This window comes from Eulemur rufifrons, chromosome 16 (genome assembly GCF_041146395.1).
Source record: "Eulemur rufifrons isolate Redbay chromosome 16, OSU_ERuf_1, whole genome shotgun sequence".
Taxonomy (NCBI): domain Eukaryota; kingdom Metazoa; phylum Chordata; class Mammalia; order Primates; family Lemuridae; genus Eulemur; species Eulemur rufifrons.
In genome coordinates this window covers 17594559-17613652 of record NC_090998.1, presented here as the reverse complement: position 1 = coordinate 17613652, position 19094 = coordinate 17594559, and the positions used below count along the sequence as shown (strand labels likewise).

Below are 19094 nucleotides of genomic sequence, written 5' to 3'. Positions count from 1 at the left end.
TTTACCTTTTCTTCTTCAGGGGCTTCTTCACTATTCTAGGCCCTTTGACACCCTAAATATATTTTGGAATCAGCTTATCAAGTTCATCCATACACAAAATAAATGTGTAAGGATTTTGAATTGTATTGCATTGAAACTGTAAATCAATTCAAGGAATATTAACAGCTCTACATCATTGAGACATTCAGCCCACAAACATGTTATATTGTTCTATTTAGTTAGATCTTATTTTACATCTGTCTCTATGGTTTTAGAATTTTCTTTGTGGAGGTCTTGCATATTTTTTGTTGGAGTTATTCTTTGGTTGGGCATAATTTTGTACAGCACATTATAAATGTTATCTTTCCTACATTTTCTTTCAAGTAACTCTTGATAATATATGAGTAGATTTTTAAATCTCATTAATTCTAACAATATATCTGTATATTCTTTTGAAATATGTATGCACACAGTCATGTTACCTGTCACCCTGCAACTGCTAAGACCTCTAGTTCAATGTTAAATGGAAGTGGTGATAGTGAACATTTTTGGTTTGTTCCTGATTACAAAGGAAAAGCTTTTAATGTTTTACCATTAAGTATAATATTTTCTGTATATTTTCAATTATATGTTAATGACATTACTTTCTATTTCTATAGAGTTTTTTTCTAAATGAATGATTCTAAATTTTATTAACTACATTTTCTGTATTTACCGAGGTTGATCATATATTTCCCCTTCAATTTTTTAACTACTGAGTCTTGAATATTTATCATGTAGCCACTTATTTTATGAACTCTTATTATTTTAATATTTTTGTTTGTATTAATTCTCTGGGTTTATTTTAAATATTATATTATTCAGTTGAAAAAAATAATAGTATAATAAGCTTGTAGAGTTTACTATCAATATGGAAAATGTAAACATTTTTGCAAAATTAATGAGAATGCTTGTAATTTTTCTCTTGTAAAAGTGTGATGTTTATTTAAATTTGCTTCTATTCTGAGCTTACTAAAAGTTTCCCAAGAGGAATGGATGTTGAATGCAATCAAGCATGACTTTTCTGGTTCGGCATCTATCAAAGTTATCATGCAATGCCTTCTTCACAACTAATCTGCCATGTCCTTCATGTTAAAAATATAGTTCAATAATGTTTAATAATTTTTCCTTCAATTTTATAAAAATGCAAGCCCATTTGTCTTGTTCTGGTCTTAGAATTTTTTGAATAAATTCCAAATTTTTCCATTATTGTACATCAATCTAGGCCAAAACTTGCTAAGAAAGCTAAAATATGACTCTGAGCCCATTATTCATTTCCACAGTGTTCACTATTTTTAAAGATGTTCTTTGAACTTATAAATTTATGGGTACACAGTGCAGAACAAAACATTAATTTCTTTCCTCATCAGCACTTCAAAGATATGAGGGTAATAGTAATAGTAGGAGTATTATACTAATTACAATTTATGGAGACCCTACTATTAATTCATTCAACATTGATCCAACAAATATTTACTGATCACATTTTATGTGTTGGAGTGGAAAGCTCTAGGGTGACAGCAAGTTATCATTTCTAATGAAGATAAGACTGTGAACCATCAATCTTAAGTTTTGAAGTACTCGCCCTCACAAAATCTCAACTGTGTCCATGGCTTATTCTTCCATTGCCCAACAGTTAGGATGTGATAAAGCTAGAGATGAAAGATGATACTTTATGATAAGTCCATTGTTTGGGGATAGACTTTCACCCAGATCCATTTCCTATCTCTTAGGTGTCAGACTTAACAGGCCAGACAAAATAGGGCTGTTAAATATGATTCGACATGAGACCGGGACCCTGAGAGCAGTAGGTTTCAGGCCTCTGCGAGGATCTGATTTATCCAGATAATAGCTCCCTGGTTTATGTTATTTAATGGTGGCATTAGCAGGATTACGCTCTGGATTATCCTTATGTTACAGGTCCAAAGTGGCAGCTGGAAGGATTTTAGCTCTTAAGTTTCCTAAGGGAAGCCTTTAGGCAGTCTTGATGAACACTTTTAACTCTCCCTTGCTAGGCAGTGTTCTATGTGCTGGGACGTTGAAGTGAAGGAGAGAAATCAGATTTCTGCCCTCAGGGAGTATATATCCTTTGGCAGCTACTACACTAAATGCCTCGTCTATCTCCTTTCATCCTTAGAGAAGAGCAATAACATTGTTTCAGAAATAAATAAGAAAATGACCAAGAGAAGTTACATGGATACCAAAGATGACATCACTTAGGAAGCAGTAACTGCAGAATTCCACTTGTGTTTATCTGATTCCTAAGTCTTTGCTTTCATTGTGGATTTTCTAAAGTGAACAGTTATTCAATTTTGTCTTTAACAGAAAAATAAGGCAATAAACTTAGTGTGGAATTCCCAGGTGGAACAAACGCACAAAGACAATGATCCTTTAATTTTTACAAAGAAATCACCATTAGGTTAACAAAAAGAAGAGTAACAGAAATTTCTAGCTGCCAAACAACATAATCCAAAGCGGTCAATAATAAGAATAACATTTCTTAAGCCTAGGTTTTATCTTAAAAATGTGTACAAATTGTATTTTATGTCATAAGTTATGTACCTTTCTATATAAATGTTTTAAATTGCTTTCATGGAGCAATGCTGTCTGTGTGAACAGACAATTGAGTCTCAGTCTCAGAAAACTGGGTTGAACCTGGAGGTATGGTCCTCATCAGGTTCAGCATCTAAGCGAATTTTTTTCCTCGTATTAAATATTATAATATTTTTTGAACTAATGACAAAAGTTCTCCACTGCTTTATGAGCTTCCTCAGGATAACCATTGAGGAGAGCTGTCTATTGGGCGGTGAAGTGGGCGATTGAGTGAAGGTTCTCAGGCAACACTTGGTGGAGATTTCTACAAGAGCATATTTTCACTTACAGTTGACATTGTTAGTATCATTTGGCAGTTTGATAGAATAATTTTTGCTGGTCAGTCTCTTTAATAGTCTCAGGAAAAAATTTCTCAAAAGGACATTTACTGTGAAGGAATTCTCATGAGAATGTTCTTTATTTGACCACTGGTACTATAATTTCATTGTGTATAAATAGAAGAAGAGTTAGTTGGAAGTGAGTCGCACTCTCCATGAACACATTTCTTCATCTAAATTCCAAACTTCATTTCACTGCAGTGACTCTGGCATGTTCAATAAACACATTATTATTATTGTTATTATTATTATTATTGTATTGTACTTACTGAGTGTCCAGCTGAATGAATTCAATGAATAATTATTGCTAATGCGTTCTGGGTGCACAATAAAAAATTTCCTTTCTAGCCACTTTTATTTTAAAAGATTCAAAATTGCAGACACGGAAAAAAGATCCCTTGATGATTTTGGTTGCACATGTGTGACCAAAAAATTTAAATGTTATGATCTAATCCTTTAAATAAAATAGATACTGTAAAAGGATATGTCATGATAATCCTTGTGGCTTTGATAGCAGGGTATCCCAACTTGAGAAACATGGTTGTAGGCATGTAGATGTTTTTCTAATGATGATCTTTCAACTGATCTGAAGACACTAAAGTTGAAGAACATTTATATTTATCTGACATTATCAGGGCATTAGAAGTTCCATATACAAGATTTTTTTTCCCCATATGATTTGGCATAGTTGTGCCTTTGTGAAGAGCACTTATTAGGCAAGAAATCAACTTGGTTCTAATCTGAACTTATTAGGTCTACCCATGATCTTAAGAAAGTCATTATTGAATGACTTTAATTGTTGCATCTATAAAACAAAGTTGAATACTAAACCTTGCTATTTCCCAGGGTTGTTGATAGGATCAAATGAAATAACATAGGAAAAGACTTTGGGAAAGAATAGTATTATGCAAATATTATTTCAGAAAGCGTACTACCAAATAAGTAAAGAAATAAATGTATATGAATCTAAAAGGTAGCAAATCATGGCACAGAGGGATACAAGGGAAAACAAACACAGACTTTTGATTCAATGGAAACTGCGGCACTATTAGATAGGGACCAGGACGAGAGGTAGCCTTAGAGTTTATTTTCTTATTTTCTTTCTTTTTTCCCCCTTTCTCCTGCTTTACATTTTAGATATTGGCTTAAAGGCTTTAACAAACTCAAAGGTCTTTGATGTTTTCCACGTTGAGTTTTCAAGTACTCAGACTTCATGCTACAAGGTCAGCAAGTCTTACGTAAATGTCATTACAGGCACCTAACATCATACGAACAAGAATTTCAGACTCCGGGGCCTCGTCTATGAATGACCTTACGAAATTGGCCAAATTAGAGCAAATGGAATGAAAGAACTAGGGAAGGGTTGATGGACTAGTCTTACAAAGTGATATGCCAGTGAATGATATTCCAGGTTTCTATTCCCATCCCCAAAGCCAGCTTAGTTCATCGATGATAGTAAAATGAAATCACATGCAAAGCAAGAAAATAAATCTTAACTTGCAAAAAGATAGAAAAATCAATAGTGATAAATGGTGCTATAATTAAGGTTATAAAAATCTTTAAAATATAACAAAAGTTTTAAAAATAGTAAATTATTTTAATCTAGTTGCTTGTTAAGTCATTGGAATATAGCAATTGTAGGCAATGTATAGGGTCAGGAATACCAGTGAGGATTAATTGGTGCACAGAGCCACTGTGAGATAGCAGCTGTTGTGAAATAGCATCATCTGGACTATTCATCTTTTTTAACTAATGATTTTTGGTACTCTTGGTGGGTACATTAAACTTTTCCAGTGCTTTTAACCTTTAGACTGATAGTCTCCTGAAGAGTTTAAAATATCTTTTTTTCAAAGCTTAATAGCTAAGGTACATTCTGACTTGATATTTAGGCAAATTAGGCAAATTCTCAGTTTACCTTATATTTTAATAATTCAAAACCAGAGTTTCTCCTATTGCAAAAATATAGAACAGCAATCAAGCTATCTATCAAACCTGGTAATGAGTGTGACTGGGCCATGCAACTTAGAAAGTGCAGATCTTATAGAAAGCTGTTATATCTGCAGGCGAAAAAAAGGTAGTTAATAAAGTTAATTTAGTTCAGATTAATTATTATAATTAAATTTAAAAATAATGGGAGACTTTCACAATGAGAAGAGAAATTTCACTTGTTTTAATTTGCATTTCCCTTTGAATCTGTTTTCTTAATGTAGGAAAAGTTGGACTTCTTGACTGTTACCTTCTCTTGGTTCTGTGTTTTTCCGCTTTGGGAGTGTTTATTTTTGTGGGTATCAGTGGTTAAGATAAGGCAAAGGAAAATACTGTCCCTTATTTGTGGAATTACAACAATCCATGACATGACAATTTTCATAGCAGTAAAAAAAAAAAAAAAAAAAAAAAAATCGAAAAAATTTAATGATAAAATAAGCCAGGAATTTGCATCTCTGTCCCATGCTCTCTCTCAATTTTGAAAAGAAACTCAAGATAAAACCACTGAAATATGTTTTCAGACATTTAAGCATAAAGAGTCTTGTCTCACCCTCTAACCATGAGAAATAAATGAGGAATAAGGGGACACTGAATTTCTGGCATTGTCTGCAAAGCCTCGGTGGCTGAGGGATTCTAGAGCCTGTGTCTATGATGTGGAGTCCAGGCTCACTCTCTTTGGACACCGTCATCATTTCCAGCCGCTTCAAAGTTGTGCTTGTTGGACAGTCATTGTGTCTGTCCCGCTCAACGGCCCCTCCCAAGACTGTTCCTTCTAAAGCTCAAAGTTCAGAGAAGAATCTCTAAGCTGTTTTTTGTAAAGGGGTGGCCCATGATGGGGATAAGGATGGGAAACAGAACCTGTGGTGGCTTTGCATGAAGGACCCTGTCCCATAAAGACAAAGGCAACTAGTTAAGTCAATTAGACCGCCTCTCCCTGGCATAATCCTAGAGAACACTAGCCAATAGGCAGAGAGAAATATTAAAGTGTGGGCAGAGATAAACAGAGTAGAAGGTCTATGTTTCTTTTAGAAACTAGCCAGGCCTTATTGGTTTCTGGGATTTGTTAGATTACAGTTTGAGTCCACGTAAGTCCTTTATCCTAAGGCTACCAGATAGAATCAATCCCTGGTTCTTGCTACCAAAATTACTCACTAGTGCAAATCATTTGTTTCTTTTTGTGGGGTTTTGTTTTGCTTTAAGCTGGCTTCAGTTTTAGCCGAAAAACAGGAGATCTTGTTTTTATTCAACTAGAGAATCTGCATGGCAGCCCAAATGGAATATCTGAGAGTACATGAAAAATTTCCTCTCCTACTCTTGAGGGAGGAAATGGATGAAATGCAAAGCACTCTCCGTATGTGGGAGGGGAGGTAGGCAGGGAAGTTTATGCTTAATGATCCCCAGTCTGGTCTGGGAAATAGGTTATCTGTTTCTAAGGACAGCTAACCCGATGTGTGAGAGTGATTGAAATTTCTGAAATAACCCATTTGGACAGCGTTTTAATGGATGGTTGCCTTTGTTGCCTAGCAGTGGGCTCTGCAGAGATATTACATGAGAGTATCAATCTGCAGGGGACTGAGTCATGATACTTTCTTGATTCTATTCAACAGCACTCAGCTGTGAGGGGAGAAGAAAAGAGTAAGGCAAACAGAGAGCAGTTGGCAATGATGTGAAAAACTTTTGTGGCCAGCAAACCAATGTTATTTTTATTTTCCCTCTAAATATCATTAATTGTAATTTAATTTTTTGTGGCACATGATGTGCAGTAACTTCTGAAACTCTTATGGTCAGCTCTTGACCCAGAATGTATATGCTCAGGTGCGAGGTACGATCCTATGTTGTTCACTGATAGAGTGCACGCTCCGAGAGGCAGGAAAAGCCATTTCTTTCTTTCAAGTTTCAAACTGGGTCAAGAGAGGAAGCTTCTTAATGCTAATCCTGCAGTCAGAACCAGGGTGCTTAAGGCAGCCACACATGCTGTGTCTCAAATGGCTCAGTCCTCACCCAGGACCCCGGTCTGTGAGCAGGGGGAGGGTGGATTCCATTTTCTTATTTTTGATCTGTGACTTAGTAGTTATATCAGAATACACAGTGGTATAAAACCCTTTTAGCCTAACAGAACAAAGAAAGAGAGTAAAGAGTTTAAATATACAGGGGCTCATGTTATATATATATTTATAGAATTATATATAGTTACATATAGATACACACATGTATACATATATATTAAAGTTAATGACACTCATCAAAACACCAAGACCAGTGATGCAACCATCACAGAATTTGTGGTGTTTTTCTTTCTTTTCTTTTTTTTTAGTGAATTATGTGTGATGAGGTCTGCACTTCAGGTGTCTCCTTCTTAAATTCTATAATCCACATGATATCAGAGATTACAGCTCAAGATAACAATATTATTCACACAGAAAAGTAAACAACTCTACATGATTTTTATTTGAATCATGAGTATCGTGTCATTTAGAGTTGCATAAAAGTGTTCTTTTTAATCAACCCAGGCTACTTTCATGAATTCACTCTATTTATTTTTTAAGGATTTACAAAAGAAATAGTGTATAATTTGTTTTAGAAATTTAGAATGTATAAACAATAGATCGTAGGAAGCATTTCTGAATGGAAAAGAATCACAGCCACAGCCTGGGCACGGTGGCTCACGCCTGTAATCCTAGCACTTTGGGAGGCTGAAGCAGGAGGATCACTTGAGGCCAGGAGTTGGAGACCAGGCTGAGCAAGAGTGAGACCTCATCTCTACAAAAATAGAAAAATTAGCTGGATGCGGTGGTACGTGCCTGTAGTCCCAGCTACTCCGGAGGCTGAGGCAGGAGGATCGCTTGAGCCTGGGAGTTTTAGGTTGTAGTGAGCTATGATGACACCACTGTACACTAGCCCAGGTGACAGAGTGAGACCCTGTCTCAAAAAATAAATGAGTAAGTAAAAATAAAAAATCACAGCCACAATCAATGACCGTTTCTTGCCTCACCATAACAGGTTCTCATAGGGCTCTGTGGGCTGTGTGATAGATCCTCAGCACGTGATATTTACATGCATGGGCCATCAGACTTAGAGAGGAGTCACACAGACAAGCTATTTGCACATGAAACCGTACCTAAAAATAAAGGTATGTAATTGAGACTTTAAGATAAAATATACTAACTACTGAGTGAGACAGGCTCTTGGAAGCTAAGGGAGAGTGAGGCTCATGGGATATTTCTCTGAGGAGGAAAAAAAGAGAAAGAGAATGCCTCAGGGTACTGGGGAATTAGCCAAAACAGAGCAAGGAAGGAAGGTGAGTGCTGGAAAGTCACAGCCAAGTTATTGCATGGAGGTTTGCCAAGGCAGTGGTTATGGCAGACCCTGAGCCAAACACCCAGGGGACTGGCGGTGGTGGCACAGAGATAATAGTCCTGGGAAGGGACTTCTGTCCTCTGCTGAGACTCAAGGTATATTCAGGATGTGAGGATTAGTGCCCGAGAAAGGGTGAAGAATATGTCTTGGGCACACTCCAGCCAGTGCAGGCTCTAGGGAATGCTGAGAAGACTGTGGCTGAATAATGAAGCAGCACGTTCCAGAGCCTGATACGGAAGAGGTGACATGGAGTATACAGGCCAGTGGTTAAGACCCGTATTCTGGAGCATGGCCTGCCTGGATTTCAATTGTGCCTCTGGATCCTGCTGGCTGTGGCCTTTGGCAAATTGGTTAAATTCTCTGGGGTCTCAACTCACCAATTTAAAAAAGATAAAAATATACCTCATAGGGTTTTTTATGACAATTAAATATGTTACTGTATGAAAAGCTCTTAGAACAGGGCGTGACATATAAGAAGCACTGTGTTAAATGCCCTTTACATACTTAATATTTGATGTTTACATTGTATTTGCTGTTTAATAAGGCTTATTTCAAATTTCAGATATTCTTAGAAATGAGGATGTGGGAATATGTCCCCTGCTTTACTTGGGAGAGATTCATGTAACCGATCGATATATTAATTAAGGTGATATACAAGACAGTATGTAATTCCGTAATAAATTAAGTATAGCGCAAAGGATGGCATGTTCTGTAGAATTGTAGAATAAAAGAAGATCAGTTAGTACTGGAATAATCAGAGAAGTTGTCCAGGGTATGAAGGGACTAAAAGACCAGACTCCCCTCTCAGAAATATCATGATCCCATGGGAGCATTTCTGGGAAGACTAGAAAAGGGAGTTAAACAGACAAAGTAGGAATAAATGTAGGTTGAGAAAATAATCCACCCAGGGATAATTGGAGAGAAGGGAATAAAATTTGACAAAGACAATCAGATTATGAGGTGCTAGGAAGTAAGAGGTAGGAGATGGCACACCAAGGAAAATTATTGAACAGAGAAATGACATTTCCTAGTTTACATAACTCTATGCCTTTTAAGTCTGCAATGGAGTTCTTTTTTTTTTTTTTTTGTTGAGACAGAGTCTCACTTTGTTGCCCAGGCTAGAGTGAGTGCCGTGGCGTCAGCCTAGCTCACAGCAACCTCAGACTCCTAGGCTTAAGCGATCCTACTGCCTCAGCCTCCCGAGTAGCTGGGACTACAGGCATGCGCCACTATGCCCGGCTAATTTTTTCTATATAGATTTTTAGTTGTCCATATAATGTCTTTCTATTTTTTTAGTAGAGACGGGGTCTCGCTCTTGCTCAGGCTGGTCTCGAACTCCTGACCTCGAGCGATCCACCCGCCTCGGCCTCCCAGAGTGCTAGGATTACAGGCGTGAGCCACCGCGCCCGGCCATGCAATGGAGCTCTTATGACAAAGTTGTAGACAGTTTACTTGACAGAACGTACCATATCGTATCCGCATGCGGGAAGATTAGCCTGGCAGAGGGGACGCAGGCAGGATGCCGAGGTCTAGCTCACTACCGTGAGATTCTGGCCTCAGATCTACTTCCTACATTAATTAGTTCATGTCCTCTTGAATGGGATGAGTCACTCCAGGCAAGCTCACCCACATCCAAGACCCTGCTCCTTACCAATCTGGGTGTGTCAGATGCAGTAGACAGAAGGAAAGGGATGGGACTCTGGCAGACAAATAAAGCCTGTTTACATTTTTCCTTTGCCCGGGGCCTGCGAGAACTTTTCTCATTCAAGTCAATATATAGCCTTTCCTTTTTTCTTAAGTGTTAGGAGGGACTATTAGTAAGCTGCAGCACTACAATTGCTCTGCCCAAACACTGAGGCACTTCAAACATGGGCCCTGCGGTTCAACCACGAGTTCCCTTCCTCCACCTTCCTGCCCCCTCTCCACGCCCCTCCCCTGTCTCCCCGCCGAGTCCCGCTGTGTCTGCCAAGCTGCAGCCTATTTCAAAGGAAGAAGTCTCACTCAGATCCTTCCCTGAAGGGATAACTTGAGGGGGCTACTTTTGGTGCCATGTGGACCCATTCCATTGGATGCAGTTAATTGGACCAGCAGTAAACAGCTAGAGTGAAAGGAACAAATTCCTGCTCATGTGGTCCCTGGAGCTGCCTTGAATTCTGAAGAACCCTCCAGGCTCTGTGATAAATGTTCTCCTGCTCTTCCTGAGACTAGGTGGTTTGCCTTTCCCTGGGTTTTCTCATACAAGGCACCCACTCCCATTAGCTGAGATAACATGGGAGTTCCTGATTCTTGAAACAAAGGGTCTAAAAAAACCTACCCAAGTCCTCAAACTAGTGTCTTTGGCCACAGTCATTGTCAACTAATATTTGTGATTTTGTTAGTGGATATAAACAAATGCCTCTTTCAGAAGTAACTGTATTGTTACCTCTTTTTTCAAGACTAAAAAAACCTCCCAGACTCTCCTAATGAATCTCTAATGGCAGACTTTCAAAAACTAAATAGCAGGAAGGCATTTTTTTTTTTTTTCAGAGGCTCTGCCTGGTGTTCTGTATCATATCATATGATTTCCAATATTGAATTCTGGAAAACCCCTGGAGCAGAGGGATCAGAACTGAGTCCCAGGCTGAGCTCTGTTTCTTGTTACTTTTGCTAATTGTGGGCAAGACCCTTAATTCTCTGGATCTCAGTGTTCTCATTTGAATGTTTATTGTCTGAATAAGTATTAATAAAACTATAAGAGCTCTTCCAGCTCTAATATTCTGTGATTCTGTCATACTGCTTCTATTCAACCACAAGGGCAATCTATCCATTAAAGTTCATGAAACAGCAATCTCTGAGACAAGAGAAATCCTCCCAGCTTATGAGATATCCCATAAACCTCCCTGCATCCTTGGAATGGGGAGTGATTCCTTACTGTACATTCTGGAAGAGAGAGAGAAAAAGTAAAACCTGGGAGACATTTTATTATAATTATCTTTTTTTGTTTCCAAAAGCATACATTCTGCTAAAAAGAATTTAATCTGTGTCTACAAATTTCCAGTTGAAAATATTAGAACAATTAAAAATTAGATTCAAATAAGATTCACTATTAAGAGGTTATAGGAAAGAAAAAAATTCTGTTTTTCTCTATTTAAACTGTTGACTAGGATAAAAATTATGGCAAACATTTATTGAGCACCTAAAATGTGCCTGGAATTATGCTATCCATTCAAAAAAGAAAACGGCAAAAGGGTCTTATAAAATGCACTGCCCTGTTGACAATGATTGGGGGTCTAATTGATATTCATCATATCTGCTCAAACTTTCACCTTGATATACACTAGTGTTTTCCTAAACTTGTTTGATAAAAAATAGATTAAACGTGGAAGACAGTCACAGGTCTTTGGCCAAATATTCCAGTACTTGTATTGTCTTACAGATGGAAGTAGTGAGTACATATCTCATCCTAAATCTCTTTTTCTAAATTGTTTTCCTGGACATAGTTCAAGTAGAACAACCGATTTATTTATGTCAGCTCTTGCTCGTTTCAATGACCTCTTATTGAGCAATTTGTTAGATGAAGAGGCTGGTTAGCAAACAATCACACGCTGCTGAAACACTGACTAAGGCCTTCTGCTGGACGTTCACCGTCTCCCTTTCTGCCCTTTGGATGGGGGAGCACGGCAGCTTAATACCAGAGACTGTTCAACCTGAGATCCTCTCAGATGCTGAGCGTGTGTCTGTACACACATACGTGCATGCTCACACATTCACCGCTCATCTTACTTGGTAAAGTGACTTGTCGCTTCCAGGTCTGTGTCTTGTGGGCGAAGATTATTATACACATATTTCAGGTCTTGAATTCCACTTAGCTCAGGCAGTCCTGCATAGAGCATCTTGACAAAACAAAACAAAAAACAAAAAAGAAAACAGAATAAATGCAGATAAAATCAAACTTTCTTGGTTAATTCTACAGAGAGACATCTAAAACCTAAGTTTCCATGGCAATGCCTTTCAGTTTGTATACATGAATGAATATAAAGTCATGCTTCTTAACCTCTCCTATTTAGTAGTAGAAGCAACAACAATAATAAAAAAACCACCATAATTGGCAAAGTACTTATGGATTAATAATTCAATTTTATTCTCATCATAAACTGGTGAAGTAGGCTTGATAAATTTATTATCCTGTGTGAGAATTTCTGGATCCACCATTTAGAATCTGAATGATCTTTGAACCTCCATTTTCTCATTTCTAAAGTAGGTATAAAAATAGCTAACTTGTTCTAGAAGAATCAAATAGCTAATGAATGAGAAAGAGCTTTACATATTATGAAATGTTACGTAGAAATTATCTAATAATATCCATTTTAAAGAAGAAAAGCATAATCCCAGAAAACTTGTAAGTTATGTGTCCAGGTCAAATGATGTGTAAACACAGCATATGAAACTCACCCCTCTGGTTCTTAATCCTATGTTCTTTCATGACTCTGTGACTCACACTATAATAACACAATTTTCCCTAGTTAAGTGGTGACTGTATTAAATATCATTAAAGTGATGAAGTTATTAAAGATAAAACCGTACAGGTGTTTTTCTGCCAATCTTCAGGAAGATATTTTGTTTATGTCACAGTGTGGACTGACGGAATTATATTCTCTTTAGTTATAGGTAAAATTTTTTTGAGAAAATAATAGATTTTTCTAAAATGAATTTGAGCTTTGCAAGAAAAGAAGAAGAAAATGGTATCAGTACCTCTGTGACTAAGATGATAAATTATTTTCTGCTCTGGAATAAAGGCACTCTTACAATGAGAAGTTAAAAACAATACTGTTAATCCTAAAAACAAAGGATAAAGTGAGAATATAGTTTTTGGAAAATGAGTGAAGTTGTTATTAACTTCATAAAGTTCAAATGAGAAAAAAAATGGTTTAAAAACTATTCTGAATTCCCACTGTCCCCATCCAAGCTGAAGGAGCAGCATAAATAGATGCACAAAGGGAAACAAGATGTCTTTAACATGTTGACAGAAAAAATCTAGGATGGCTTCTGGAACACAGTACTATGTAGGTGGCAAACAAGAGATGGAGATGAAAAGGCACGTAGGCTAGAACATTCGTGCAATATGAAAGATTTTGCACTTTATCCTAAAGGCAAGAGAAAGCTCCTTAAGTGTTTTCACATGGGAGTAAGAGAATGTCTTAATAATTGTGTTTTAGAAAGATGACCATGATTATGTACAGAAAATAGATTAAAGTGGGGCCAAATATAAGGCTAGACAAGGAGACCGGTTAGGAACGGAGATAAGTCATTGGATTTTAATATATGTTGGAAGTAGAACTGAGAAAACCGGGTGATTGATTGGATATATTGAGAGGGCTGAGAGGGGGTCCAAAGCATACAGCTGTAAATTTTAGATTTGGTGGTCATTAGCATATAAATGATAATTGAAACCACGGAGATGAATCAGGTAGTCCTAGAGAGTTGTCAACTGTCTCTCCTCATGGATGATCTATTAGCATCTTAAATTCATGACATCTAAATTTGAGTAAATTCTCTTCTCCTATAAGCTTTTCCTCCTTTTTCTGGTTTCATTTCTCCATTTACCCTGCCATGACTGCCCCCCTAACAAGAAATTCATACCTTCTTTGATTTCTTCTTTTTCCTGATTCCCATCGTCAGTCACTTAATTCCATTAAAAACCCCTCAACAGTCTCTTGGGTTCATTCTCCCTTTTCATTTGTAATTATCATCCTCCTAGTTCAGCTCCTCATCTTCATTTGCCTGGATTTCTTGAATAACTTTTTTCTTGTTCTCCAATCCATCTCTTTAATCACATAAGCTCTGAGTTATCTGTCCAAAATCCAAGCTGGGTGATGGTACTCTCATCATTATAGACACACAAACTTCCTAGTTTCTCAAGTGTCTATGTACTAAAAGCTAAAATCCTTATTCTGTTCATAAAGCTATTCATAATCTAACCGTGACCTATCACTTCACTTTTATCTTCTATAGACATCTCCATCTGCACCACAGACTGGGTACACTTGATTACCTTTATTTCCAATACGTCATGCCCGTGGTCATTAAACCTCCACACATATATTTTTCTTTCAGCCACAAGTGCCTTTCCTCTCCCTCCTTGTCTACTGAAATTCTTTTTCCAGGCTCAGCTTAACTGCTTCTTCCTCCTTAAAGCATCATTGGTCTTCCTAATGAGATTTACTGATTGCTTTTTTTGTACAATTATATCTTGGTTCTTCTTTTACAGTATTTATTACTTCCTAGCCTGTGTTTCATTTACATGCATGTTTATCACATTAGATTTTAAGTTCTTTGAGAACAGAAACTGGGTTTTTATTCAATGTTGAACTGTCTCTGTTGCCTAGCCTGGTGCTTTGTAACTATTAATAGTTGGATCTTAATAAATGTCTGCAGAATAATGAATGCATGAATGAATGAAAAAATATCTGATCCTATTAGGCCTTGAAAACATACAACTAGTAAATTCAACACTGACTACTAAAATAAAAAAAAAATCAACCACAGGGAGACACATTCCCAACAGCAAGTATTAACAGAATCTAGATCAGGTTTTATCTGGTCAGTTCTGTACTTAGAGTTGTAGAGACATCTTTGTGCTTATTGAGGCAGATTTCTTCTTCATCATCCATTTTCTAAGAACAGCCTTTCTTCTTTACAGTCTGAATTGCACTCTAGTTTCTCTGGATACCCTGGATTCATACCTGCTTAGTTAGGACTCTGCCAAACATTTCCTTAGAAGTGGACCCTATAAAAACTTATTCCTTCCCCTACCAACACATACACACACACACACACACACACACACACACTCTTTCCACAATAGCTACCAAGTGCAGACTATTTCAAACTAGATGAACCTACTTCTCTTCCCATCACGTGGTTGACTAAAGGTAACAAATGCTAAGTTCACTCTTATTAATGTGCCCCATTCCTTGGAGAGGAGACTTTAGATGTTGTGACTCTGTACATCACAGGGTAAGGATGGCCTCATAGCTGGGTCCACTTGGTCATGTCTGTTCTCTAACCTACAGCCATGTCGTTCAAGGGCATCCTAGCCTAGACTGTGTGGGTAAAAAGTTTAATTGGGGCAAAAGGAAAGGAGAAGGTGGCTAGAACAGGTAATGATAAATATATCTCTTTTTAAAGGACAGGAACATTTTTAAAGTTTCCACTTTTGTTCTCCTCTTACTAAGTCCAAATCTATCTTGAAAGTTATGCTTAGAAAAGCAGACACTCTTCCCTGCTACATAGAGAAGTTAGAAAGATTTCTGCTGGGAAATATCAGATATAATAATGGGTGTGATAAACATTTTAAACTGGGTGAATGGTCTCTGTGTTCTTTGGGAGCCTTCCATAATAGTTGATATTGATTTTTTAATGAGAGAGAAAAGCTGATGAAACACAGGCTTTTATTTCAGTGAACTCAGCCGGCAATACTCTTGGGTTGCCTACAGATGTTGCTTTTAAGCAAGATGGGAATTTCATGGATTATTTTTTCCTTGCTTTTCCCAGGAGTAAATAAAAAACAATGTGGATATTTGGAAACATGAGGCTTTCTACCAAAGGACGAATCATTAACTCCAAAGTATACTCACCAAACGCTTGGGCTCTTAATCCTGGGTACTGACCATTCATGGAAGATAGAATTTATGATCTCTGTCAAATATTTCTCTAGTTGTAACTGGGTCATGGGGAGTAGAGTGAATTCTTTTTAAAGAATTTAACACAAAATAGTTTGAGATAGAATGGAGGGCTAGATTATATACATATGTAGAAAATAATCATTCACAAATTTAAACTTGGTTTTTATTTTATGAAGAAGCTTTACCAGAGAAAGTGTGGCCTGACACCTTCACTAAATACTTTGGTTATCTACAGAGTCCCATAAGATATTCACTTGAGATGAAGAAAATTGAGAGGTAAATGACCAGAAGCTGAGGTAATAATAACACACTGCTGTTTTACATATATTTATTCATTGGTTTAATTAGTCCACATTGCTTCCTATCTCTACTTCAATTTCTGTGAGAGTCTAAATCTAAGATTTACTATGAATTAGTGCCTTCCACTGCCACATTTTCTTCCTTAGCCTAAAAGTTAAGATTTGAATAATTAGACAATGGGGAGATTTTCGGATATACTCTGTACCAGAAACTTTCAACAGCTGATTTTGATATTATTTATGAGAAATTATTTCAATACTTGTAATTAAAATATCATATATATCTACTTCTTTTAAGTGAAGTAATGCAACATAAACTCTTTACTTTTGTGACTGTATAATGTATTATGATTTATATGCTGAATATTTTTTAAGGTATGTAGAAAAGTTTGTTAAACAAGAGAAAAAGCCCACCAATAGATTTTCAACTCTGTTTTTTCAAAAAGCTATCCTTTCACATTGTTTTAACATGATCAATCACCATGAAGCATAATTTTAGTGTTACCTGAGAAACAGCATAAATACATTTGTGTTTTTCTGCTTTGGGTTTATTTTGAAATGTCTGTGGCTGATTAAAGCAGTTGTCAGAATTTGGTACTACTCATATGCAGTTATTTATAGTATTATAGACATTTATTTATTTATTTATTTATTTTCCCTACACCCCCGACAACATTATAGGCATTTAGAAATGCTGGACACCTCAGTTACTTGTGTGAACAAACTTTACCTTCCTCATTAAATTGACAGTTTTATGACTCTGACTGAGTTTCATATGTTAATGTATCCTCTGCAGTTTCTGGCCCATAGTAAGCACTCAAAAACTCATGGATTCATGACTAGAGCCTGCTAGAGTCCAAGGGGACATTAGAGTTGATATTGCCTGCATGTTTATTATATAAATGGAGCCAAGGTCATGAGTTAATCCTTGTAGAGTTTTTTTGTGATATGGACATAGATTGTAAACCATGAGCCATCTCATAATTGCAATATGGCTTTATAGAATTGGGAAACAGAATGCAGATCTACTAATATGAATAATTGACTACTACACTTTACACAAGAAGAAACCAGAGTGTCTTTGTATACAAAGGACATGCTAATAATATTTTCAGAAATACTTATTTTTCAAGGCAGAGTGAAGAGAAGTAAGATGAATATGTTGTTTAAAAGTTAAAACAAGGATCCAAATCAAAACTTCATTGCAACAAAGTCAACATTTATTCAGCACTACTCAATAAAACTGTCTTATAGTGTTTTAAGTTTCATATCTGTGCTGTCCACTGTGGCACCACTAGCCACATGTGGCTATTGAGCATTTAAATGTGACCAGTGAAACTGAGGAGTGAAATTTTTAATTTTATTCAATACTAATTTAAATTTAAATAACCACATGTGACTAGAGGATATTATATTGGACAGTGCTCTTATAAATTAAAAAGGATCTAGTATAATAACATAAATTAATTGAACCCCACTGAATGGCAGGTGCTGTGCTAAGTGCTTTATATTAATGATCTTTTAGGGTTGTTATTATGAAATTTAAATTAATTAAGACACATAAAGCAGTTATCATAGTGCCAGGTCCATGCAAAGAATTCACTATTAATCATCAACTTTACAAAGTAGATGCTATTATCTTCATTTAATAGGTTAGAAAATAGAGTCTTTTGGGAGTTATGAACACACATTGAGGAATGTAGCCAGTAAAATGCCAAACTAGGATTCAAACTCAGAGAGGCCTAACCCCCAAGTTTGTGCCCTTAACAACAACTAGTAGAATTATTGTCATCTGAAAGCTCTAAATGTTGTTTTTGATTGACTCCAAATCCTATACTGATGTATCAAAGATGTTTTCCTCCTACAGTTTGCTGCAATTACTAGTGTGTATGCATGTGCCCAAAGGAATCACTGTATCTTTCTCCCAGAAGATACTTCTATCTGATTTCTCTTTCCTCACCTGGCCTATCTGGTCTCCATCTCTTTGGACTGGACAGTGGAATGAAACATTAAATTTTCCCCTGTTGGTCAATACAAGAGTGTATAGGACTATGACTCAGTAGACCAGATGTATACCAATAAATGTACTAGTCTCCAGTTGAGTTGCTAGCAAGTCACTTTACATTTTTGACCCCCAGTTTCTTAATCTGGAAAATACACAAGTCATCAAAGTTGCAGATTGGGACAGGGAGCCAGGGAAAATCCTTGTCTGGTCTACGTCATTAGGCTGTCATGACATGTAAATGAGATAGTATTTTTAAAGCATTTTTGAAAAATCTTAATGCAGACAACAACTGAAGGCATTATTTTGAAAATTATTGTCCTTGAAATTATTGTCCTTGATTTATTGTCAAAATATACTGGGATAACCCCTGAATGCATCAATATTGTTGTGAATAGGAATGTTTTAGACAATAACTATGAACTAAATTTAAGTTATTAAGAAATGTCTTTATAAGCTGTACAATGGTACTCTTAGTTTGTTCATTCCTTTCTGTTTTGAATAGCTCTTTGGGGAACTCCAAGCCATTAGCAAAAATAGACTACTGAAACAGAGGCATAAATGAAGCTTATTATTTTTCTTATTTTCCCAGGGGACTTACCATTTCCAGCAGGTTCAAGAGCAGTCGGCTGTGCTTTCTGACAATATTATAAGCTCGACAGCAAAGCTCCACAAAATCTTGGAAATGCTGTGGGTTTTTCCCACCCTCTGTAATAAAGTACTCCATCTCTGAAGTAAATATAAAAGGGGCTCGGTCCCTATAACAAAACAATAGCAATCATAAGCAGGAGGAGAAGTAATTTGTAAGGTTAAGGTAGGCAGTTATGACAACTTATTT

The 19094-nt window shown here is 36.6% G+C and overlaps 1 protein-coding gene across 6 annotated transcripts in view; it reads right to left on the bottom strand.

Moving 5' to 3' along the window:
• The window catches only part of PIK3C2G (phosphatidylinositol-4-phosphate 3-kinase catalytic subunit type 2 gamma), a 372544-nt gene that overhangs the window by 69490 nt on the left and 283960 nt on the right, over positions 1–19094 (bottom strand). For all 6 annotated transcript variants that reach the window (XM_069491534.1, XM_069491537.1, XM_069491533.1 and 3 more), the window contains 2 exons: positions 18858–19014; positions 12054–12163 (listed from right to left, as the gene is read on the bottom strand). In XM_069491534.1, coding sequence (XP_069347635.1) covers positions 12054–12163; positions 18858–19014 — 267 coding nt within the window. The remainder of the gene's footprint in view (positions 1–12053; positions 12164–18857; positions 19015–19094) is intronic.